The sequence below is a fragment of the Clupea harengus genome, chromosome 16, assembly GCF_900700415.2.
Source record: "Clupea harengus chromosome 16, Ch_v2.0.2, whole genome shotgun sequence".
Taxonomy (NCBI): domain Eukaryota; kingdom Metazoa; phylum Chordata; class Actinopteri; order Clupeiformes; family Clupeidae; genus Clupea; species Clupea harengus.
The window spans coordinates 21,462,837-21,472,836 of record NC_045167.1 but is presented as its reverse complement, the minus strand read 5'-3'; the positions used below and the strand labels follow the sequence as shown (position 1 = coordinate 21,472,836).

Genomic DNA, 10,000 nt, shown 5'->3' with positions numbered 1-10,000 from the left:
GCCTAAGGCCAAGTAGGATGCAGTAGATATTTGCTGAACCTTTCATTAACCCTCATGTCCCAGACAACTGAAAAGAGTTTGAGATGAAGAGTAAGTGTGAACATGAGCTGGGCTGGTTTACTGGTGTTTGGGATTAAGAGTAAGTGTGAGCTGGACTAGTCTACTGGTGTTTAAGATTAAGAGTAAGTGTGAGCATGAACAGGGTTAGTTTACTGGTGTTTGAGATTAAGAGTAAGTGTGAGCATGAGCTGGGCTGGTCTACTGGTGTTTGGGATTAAGAGTAAGTGTGAGCATGAACAGGGTTAGTCTACTGGTGTTTGAGATTAAGAGTAAGTGTGAGCTGGACTAGTTTACTGGTGTTTGAGATTAAGAGTAAGTGTGAGCATGAGTTGGGCTGGTTTACTGGTGTTTGAGATTAAGAGTAAGTGTGAGCATGATCTGGACTAGTTTACTGGTGTTTGAGATTAAGAGTAAGTGTGAGCTGGACTAGTTTACTGGTGTTTGGGACTATTACCTCCTTCCCTCTATCCACTGCAGTTTTCCCAGACAAGCCTTTTTTTACTCGAGACAAGAGGTTCTTGTGTGTGTCACCCCCCAGGTGACCAGTCTAGTGTTGAGCCATGGGGGAAGTGGGGGTGGTCTGGACATGGGGGAAGTCTGCATTTTTAGACGTGTGTTTATATTTAGAAAATAGGAGCGCTCTCCTTGTAAGGGGAGGAGAGTGATGTTTTACGGCCTGTCGCCACAGACGGCATTTTTTTGGCAGCACTGCCAGTTGTGATGGTCAGGAATGAAGATTGAGGGGAAGTCTCACGCTCAGCGAAGCCCATTCCGGTTTCCCAACAGCACACTGTAGTGCTGCTAGCATCTTCAGAGGAACTTTCTCACTTCATACCAGTGATATGGGACCAGGAGGTTCTGGACCCAGTGGTGTATCTCACACACACACACACACACACACACACACACACACACACACACACACACACACACACACACACACACACACTTCATACCAGTGATATGGGACCAGGAGGTTCTGGACCCAGTGGTGTATCTCACACACACACACACACACACACACACACACACACACACACACACACACACACACACACACACTTCATACCAGTGATATGGGACCAGGAGGTTCTGGACCCAGTGGTGTATCTCACACACACACACACACACACACACACACACACACACACTTCATACCAGTGATATGGGACCAGGAGGTTCTGGACCCAGTGTATAGTAGAATCATTTCAGACAGGGTCACTCAATATCAGCAGCATAGCTTAGATAAAATACGCCACATTTAGTTTTACTTCTTCCCTTTTTAAGGTTTATTTTTTCTCCTTCAAACACACGAGTAAATTGGTACACTGAGAGAAGCTCATAGACATAATGGGAACATATGATGAAATCTTGGCGGCAGTATTGTGGTATAACTAGCCAAAACTGCACAGGTGGTTATCTCGTGTCGGCTTTGCTGAGGTGGTTACCACATACTTCTTTCTGTGAGTGGACTTTGGCCCTATTCCTTTGAGAAGTGATTTTTGGTGAACCTGGTCCAGGATCTCCAGCTTTGTTAAGTGTTGTAATTATATGTGCAGCTTTTTTATGGTATACCAAACTAATGTCACCAAACAAACCCTGTCCATCTTTTGCATTCTCACAAATAGAGATCACACAGATACCATCTATTTTTGGTCATGTGCATGTAAGGTTGGACTATGAGAATGTATTGCTGCTGACAGGAATGCTGTAAAGTGCTGAATGGGCTTCAGTGTTCTCCAACGGTGCGTGATCGTCTCTTCAGACACTTTGTGCATAGTGCTGCAGATTTTTGGATAACATTTCGGATTCCACAAATTTGAAACTAATATGAAAACATGAATCACTTACACAGTGGATTATGATAAGATTTGTACTTTGATTAAAAAGTTTGCGACTCGTAGTAAAGAGTGCTGCTCTGTTTGTAGCAGTGCAGATTCCCTAAAGATCAATCACTGTGGCCTCTTAATTACACTACTATCTGTGACCGCGTTCTCTCGGGGTTGCACACATTACCTCAGCGTTTGTCTGAAATCCTTCCAAGTCTTGATTTAATTCAGATTGACACTAGCCTGAGATCTGCAGAAGTGTCATTTCTTTAAAAAAAGGGCCCTGACATCATTGAAAGACTTCACAGGGTTTTGCTTTGTGGTGTGTGTGTGTGTGTGTGTGTGTGTGTGTGTGTGTGTGTGTGTGTGTGTGTGTGTGTGTGTGTGTGTGTGTGTGTGTGTGTGTGTGTGTGTGTGTGTGTGTGTGTGTGTGTGTGTGTGTGTGTGTGTGTGTGTGTGTGTGTGTGGGTATACCCAATCTTTGCTAGCCTGGTTTCTTTCACACACTGGCCAATGAAGGCTGCTCAGACAAGAGTATGTGAGGCCTTTGATCAGCCTAGCTGACGTTAGGCCATATTCACTGAGAGCTTGCTCTCGCCACCCCAGCTGTGTATATGACTCTTACATATAAGCTAAACACACACACACACACACACACGCACACACACACACACACGCACGCACGCACGCACGCACGCACACATGCACATAGACGCACACACACACACACCACACACACACACACACACAGAGAGCTCTTGAAAGCCAGTCATACTGACAATCAACAGCTCCGGACTGACGTCAGCACGGACCCAGGCCGAGACACAGAGATTGGGCCGTAATGGGGATTTACTCCGTGCTCTCACACAATGGCTCCACTCCACTTAAGCTTTTGGAGAAAGACATGTGGAAAAGCCCCGTCTGAGGAGGCACCGGGGGAAAGCGCTCCTCTCCTCTCTTCTCTTCTCCTCTCCTCTCTCTCCTCTCCTCTCTTTTCCTCGTCTCTGCGGATGTGTTTGCACCCGGGGGAAAGCGCTCCTCTCCTCTCCTCTCCTCTCCTCTCCTCTCCTCTCCTCTCCTCTCTTCTCCTCTCCTCTCCTCGTCTCCGTGGATGTGTTTGCAGCCGTTTACGAGCTCCATCCATGGAGGAGAGCGAGATTTAATTGAAGAGGTGATAGTTGACTGTCTTGAAAGAATGTGTTGCCTCAGACTCCCTTCTTTTTGATTAAAGGCATGCTCTGTCCATTTCTCTCTCTCCCTCTCTACCTCTCTCTCTCTCTCTCTCTCTCCCTCCCTCCCTCTCTCTCTCTCTCTCTCTCTCTCTCTCTCTCTGATCAGCTTGCCTCTCTCTCTCCCTCTCTCTCTCTCGCTCCCTCTCTCTCTCTCTATCTCTCACTCTCTCTCTCCCTCTGTCTCATTTGTCAACAATTTAACCTTTTTTACTCATTTCTAGCACAGTGTGTTTAGTTGCTTTATAACCAAATTCATGTTGAGTGTTTTGATTTTTGTATCTCTCTCTCTCTCTTTCTCTCTCTCTCTTTCTCTCTCTGTCACTCTCTCTCTCTCTGAAATTCAAAATTGCTTTGTTGGCATGACAAATAGGCACTTACAAATCAGTCAGAACACATGCAGATACAGGACATATACACATCGGCAGTTACACGAGATCAGAACACATACATATATCAAATCAGAACATATACAGGTACAGTATGATAACCAGATTGGTAATCAGTTCAAAATAGTACTTATTAGTTATTTATTTCTTAACTATTGTTGAACTATTATTTATTTAATTGTATTTAAAACAGCAGGATAGTTAGGATGACTGTATTTGTGTGCATGCATGCGTGCGTGTGAATGTTTCTTTGTGTGCTTCAGTGAGTGTGTGTGTGTGTGTCTGAGTGAGTGTGTGTGTGCCTGAGTGAGTGTGTGTGTGTGTGTGCCTGAATGTGGTCTTCAGCTTCTTTGTATTAAGAGTGGGAAATATGTGTGTGAATATGTGTGTGAGTATGTGTGTGATCATGTGTGTGAATATGTGTGTGAATGTGTGTGTGAATATGTGTGTGTGTGTGTGTGTGTGAATATGTGTGTGAATATGTGTGTGAATATGTGTGTGAGTATGTGTGTGAATATGTGTGTGAATATGTGTGTGAATATGTGTGTGAATATGTGTGTCCTTCAGTGCCTCTGAGCTGGTGGCAGGTGAGGTCATTTTGTGCAGCTCTAGACCAGCTGCCTTTGTCTTCACCCAATAAGTCGGGTCATTTACAGAGGTTTGGTAAAGCAATACATTTGGGGTGTTTTTCTTCGAAATTTGGGAAGGATCAAGGATTGATTGGAATGTTTTGCACTCTGTTAAAAAGTGCATTTCTGTCTGAACGGCATAGTCTTTGCACCGCTGACACAGACGCTTTTCTCTTCGTAGCCACATTTTTTTCGTGTCTGCCGGTTTCTGCCAGTATTGTTAAGCGGTGCCCACCGAGTCGGTGTTTTGTCGGTATATTTCTCAAATCTGTCTGCTAATGTATATTATCTGTTTATGGCCAAGTAGCATTGCATCTTACTTTGTGATTTTGTTTTAGATTCATAATCTGTTGTGTAGTTTGGAGCTGGTCTTGTGTTATTATGTACTAGTGGAACAGGATGGCTGAAGACCGGGTTTGTAGGAGAGTTGATATCTTTGCTCAACTCTTGGTATTGCAAGGCTTTATAATGGAAAGAGTGTGGGTCACTGAATTTTAGGTGTTTCCAGAATTTGATTTCCGTTTTTAATCAGTTTTAATCAGGAGAAGATATTGGTCTAATTCTGCCCTGCGTATATTGTTTGCCAATTGACTTTTAGGATGTTTTTGCAAAACTCAACATGCAGGGTCTCATTTGGATACCCCCCCCCCCCCCCCCTCTAATTTATCTCGTTCCTGACTTGCACGTGGGCCCCACACTTGACTGCCCTAAAGGGCAATTGGTTCTATCACTGTTGCAGATATTTTTAGCCGAAATTCAAATTGGAACTTCAAAAGGAATTTGTCCTTTTGTGGCACGTAAAGTCTCTCAGTAAAGTATGTAAAGTAAGTGTCTTAATTCATTCACTGCCATGTTGAATGTTCCTGTAGACTTGATTATAAGGCCTAGGTAGGTCTAATCTGATTTATGTACCAATATTTTAGTTTTGTTCATGTTAACTGTCAGGACCTAGTTCTGGTAAAACTTTTGAAGAGGGTCTAATAGAATCTTGAGCCCCTCCTCCGTCGGCAGAAGGACTAGGTCATCCGTATAGAGCAGGAATGTGACCTACCTGTCATGCAGAGGGAGTCCAGGTGGCGGTGACTTCTCCAGCATGGTCGCCATGCCAACGCATTGATGAATATGTCAAATAGAGATGGGCTTAAAGAGCAACCCTGTCTCACTCCACACTCCTGAGGGAGATATTGAGTTCTTTTGGATCCACTTTGAATGACTCACTCAGCTCCCGAGTACAGTGGTTTTATATTATCAGATGTTTTACCACTTACACCACTTTCAACTCATTTGGAGAACAATCTGTAATGTCAAAAAGGAATCAAATATTTTTGTTTTAAGTTGACAAAACAAGTGAATGGTTTATTTTAATTTTGAGTATGTTGTAAGTATGGTGTGTAGGGTGTAAATATGATCAGCAGTGTGGTCTTGTGGGAGTCCAATCTGGCTTTTGCTCAAGATATTGTGTTTCATAAGGAAGTTCACGAGCCAAGAGTTAATAATACTACAGAATACCTTCCCCAGGTGACTGTTCACACAGATGCCTCATAGTTGTTGGGGTCAAATTTATCTCCACTTTTGTATGTTGATGTAACTGATCTGTGATTCGAGGAGGCGAGCAAAATGTGAGTCTTCCAAAAGAGTCACTACTTATCTTCCCATTGACGATACACAGGCCCAGACCGTGACAGAGCAGCAAGAGTTCTTCTTCCATGTCTGTTTATAACTGGGACGCAGTTCCTTCAGTGAGAGTAAACAAAATGATTAGCCTTATCAAGTGAGTTACAAATGAAGTTATTGCCATCAGTACTTACAACATCATGTGGGGTGCCGGTCCGTGTGTTTTAGGTCTCCACAAACACGAACATACCTGTCTCTAACCATGTCAATGTATCGTCAGTGGAATAGGGAGACTCATAAGGGGGGAGTCCGTTGCACGGAGGAAGAGATCTTTCTCTGAGTTGGTTGATTTCTTTCTGAATGTTTAGCCAGATGTGTTTCTTCCCTGCTGTACTGTGCTGCCTTGTTGTGAAGATGATATGATGTATTTATAATCTGGTGGACAGTGAGTGATTTTGTCAATACCTTTAATGTCTTCCTGAAACAATTTGTACATTTCAGGCCAAAAGCTGTTAAACTCAGGCCCTGAATATCCAAGTACTAATGGAAAGAGAGACTGTAGTAACAAATAATAACAATTAAATATAAACAATGAGATAAACCTTTCAGGACATAGGCCAGGTGTGTGTGTGTGTGTGTGTGTGTGTGTGTGTGTATCTGTAAGGCAAGGCAAAGCAAGTTTATTTATAGGGCACAATCCATACTCATTGGTAATTCAAAGTGATCTAAAAATGAGCGGATAAAAGAGCATAAAAAATAAGAGATGGTCTCTATCTATCACTCTCTCTCTCTCTCTCTCTCTCTCTCTCTCTCAGAGTGCGCGCCCCAGGCCTTTGGCATCCCTCTGTCTCAGGTGATCGCCAACGACCGCGCCCATCGGCAGCGGCAGGACTGCCACCGGCAGGAGACGGCGCCGCGCGAGGATCACCGTGACACCAGCGACCTGGTCTCATCCATCCTGCAGTTCGCCACCAAGCGGCCCTCCACCAAAGAGCTCTCCAGCAGCAACTCCTCGCTCAGCTCCACGTCGGAGACGGCCAACGAGTCGTCGCCCAACACGCCTGAGGCTGCGCCGCGGGCACGCAGGAGGGTTAGTCCTGCCCGTCCCTTTCCATCTCTCCATTGTGCCATCCTCATAAGTGTCATAAGAGACCGGGCACATCCACATCACTCACTTATGCTTTCCAGTGAGCGTCTGTGTAGAGTACAGAGAGGGCTTACAGAGAGGGGTTACAGAGAGTGTAGAGTACACAGAGGGGTTACAGTGAGCATCTGTGTAGAGTACAGAGGGGGTACAGTAAGCATCTGTGTAGAGTACAGAGGGGGTACAGTAAGCATCTGTGTAGAGTACAGAGGGGGTACAGTGAGCATCTGTGTAGAGTACAGAGGGGGTACAGTAAGCATCTGTGTAGAGTACAGAGGGGGTACAGTAAGCATCTGTGTAGAGTACACAGAGGGGGTACAGTGAGCATCTGTGTAGAGTACAGAGGGGTTACACAGAGGGGTTACAGTGAGTGTAGAGTACACAGAGGGGTTACAGAGAGTTGCACTACTATCAGTTTATTCTGTCTTGTGGAACAGATATATGCTTATGTCCTGTGTAAAACCAACCAAGACTAAAAGCTGGTATGAGCCTATAACTGACCAAGAAAGTGATCTGGTTGGTGGTGATTTGTGTTTGGCAGGGGGCCATGTCGGTGGACTCCATCACAGACCTGGACGACAACCAGTCCCGGCTGCTGGAGGCCCTGCAGCTCTCTCTGCCCGCCGAGACGCCCAGCAAGAAGGAGAAGCACCGGGACAAGCGCCTGAGCCTGAACCCCATCTACAGACAGGTGCCTCGCGTGGTGGACTGCTGCTGCCAGCACCTGGAGAAGTATGGTACGCTGGCACAGCTAACACTAGCCTCATAGCCATGGTGGCATATATATATGTGACTCCTCAAACATGGTTTGGTACGCTGGCACAGCTTACACCAGCCTCACAGCCGTGGTGGCATATATATGTGACTCCTCAAACATGGTATGGTATGCTGGCACAGCTTACACCAGCCTCACAGCCATGGTGGCATATATATGTGACTCCTCAAACATGGTATGGTACGCTGGCACAGCTTACACCAGCCTCACAGCCATGGTGGCATATATATGTGACTCCTCAAACATGGTATGGTACGCTGGCACAGCATACACCAGCTTCACAGCCATGGTGGCATATATCCTCCTGGGAACCAAGAAAAATGAACAGAATAGCTCAAAAGAGTAAGAGAGTATGCATGAAAAACCTATGTCAGGTACAGAGGACACATCTCTATGGGTTGGTTCTCAGGAGGTTACATGGGACTCTTCAAACATACTCCAGAAGCATGATTGCTTTGTTGGAGAAAGACTTGTTTGCTCGTCACACACTCCCTCCAGAAGTGTTTTATGCCCAGGAGTGTGACTCAACACATATATTCCAAAAGACAGCTTACTCTTGAGATGTTCACTCCAAGCTGGAGTGTGTGCACTCACTGTACTCGCATACTTCATATACATACTTTGTAATGTAAAAATAGTTGTAAAAATACTCACTACTGCACTCCCATACTTCAGGACTGTTGGTCTATTATGGACATTGAAAACAACCTTCATCTGAAATGTTTTTTTTTTGTACCATAACCAATGTCAACAAAGGACAGAAATGGTGCAGGCAACCAATCAGACGGCTTTTCTGCAACACTGAGGCTGGGTCACTCGGCAACACTTAATAATAATAATAATAATAATAATAATAATGGATTTTATTTATATAGCACGCTTTAAAATACAAAGAAGTCTCAATGTGCTTGAGTGTACACTTGCAGTGTAAATATGAGTGTTACTCTGTTCTCTTGCTAAACATCCTTCAAATCAAATGGAGAAGTGCTGTGGGCCGGGCCGGAGGTGGTTATCACACATTACTCGCTGTAAGTTCTTCCTGTGGCTGGAGGAGGTTTTTTTTTCCACGACAGTGACTCCAATGGCCATTGTGGGAATAACCAGGAATAACAAAGAAAATTCCTTTCGGGGAAAAAAAAACCCAACAGATTAAAATCTGTCTTTGACAATGTGTTATAGAGACTTTCATTTTTCAGGGGGATTATCTTGTATTATGTTTAGGTCCACATGTTTATCAGGTCTCTTCTGTGTTCATTCACAGGTCTTCAGACTGTTGGGATTTTCCGGGTTGGCAGCTCAAAGAAACGAGTGAGGCAGGTGAGAGAAGAAGCACAAACATATGCACATACACACACACACACACACACTCACACACACACACACACACACGCACATATACACACACACACACACACACACACACACACACACACACACACACACACACACAGAAACACACAGACACACACACAGAAACACACACAGAAACACACACAGAGAGAGAAACACAGAAACACACAGACACACACACACACAGAACGAGCAAATATGTTTATCTCGTTCCGTTTTGGCCGGCCTGGCCAGTGTGCACATCTCTCTCCATTGTTATTTCCAGCACAATAACGCATTCAGATGTTAAACATGGAGGCCATTCAGGATGTGTGTCTGAAATAGCATCTGTAATGGCCCAGTGGTGCTTTGGCTGGATGGCAGGCATTAATTCAGCCCCGCCATTCTCTCTCTCTCTCTCTCACGCCCACCTGATGCCCCCCTGATGCCCATATACACTCGCCCTGAGAGCCCCTAATGGCATATCTAGCATTCAAGCAGGCTTTCAGGCTATGACGCGCCACCCCCCAAGTGCCAGTTCCTGCTGCCAGTTCCAGTTCCTCAGCACTGATGAGTGTTCTTGGCCTTTTTAAATCCGCTGTTACTTCCCCATGGATGCCGTCAAGGTAAAGGAAGGCTTCATTGTGGCCGTGTCTGCCGTTGAAAGAGCGCCAGACAGATATAATAATCCTGAATGGAGCCGAGTTGCATAACAGGTTTCTGTATGATGAAGTCTGTCTGCTCCTGAAAAGGATGCTGACCTACCTACGCAGCCTTTCTGTGCAGAAACTGCTGTCTAAGTGTTCTCACACGCAGGATCCAGCAGCCTACTTAATCGGCTGTTAGCTATGCATTTTTGGAGGTGAAAACAAAAAACGCTCCCATGTAATTGTTTTCCGCCCGCTTTCCTCGTTTTGTAATGGAGTTGCTGAACAATGGCTGATTTTATCTGTCATCGGGGGCCACGGGTGCCAGCTCGACGCGGACGTGAATGCTGTGTTC

General features: G+C 45.1%; 1 protein-coding gene across 3 annotated transcripts in view; it reads left to right on the top strand.

Annotated features, from left to right (window-relative positions):
• Positions 1 to 10,000, top strand: part of LOC105902825 (rho GTPase-activating protein 6) — a 103,119-nt gene that overhangs the window by 78,196 nt on the left and 14,923 nt on the right. For all 3 annotated transcript variants that reach the window (XM_031583105.2, XM_031583104.2, XM_031583106.2), the window contains exons 4-6: positions 6,566 to 6,840; positions 7,436 to 7,631; positions 8,931 to 8,986. In XM_031583105.2, coding sequence (XP_031438965.1) covers positions 6,566 to 6,840; positions 7,436 to 7,631; positions 8,931 to 8,986 — 527 coding nt within the window. The remainder of the gene's footprint in view (positions 1 to 6,565; positions 6,841 to 7,435; positions 7,632 to 8,930; positions 8,987 to 10,000) is intronic.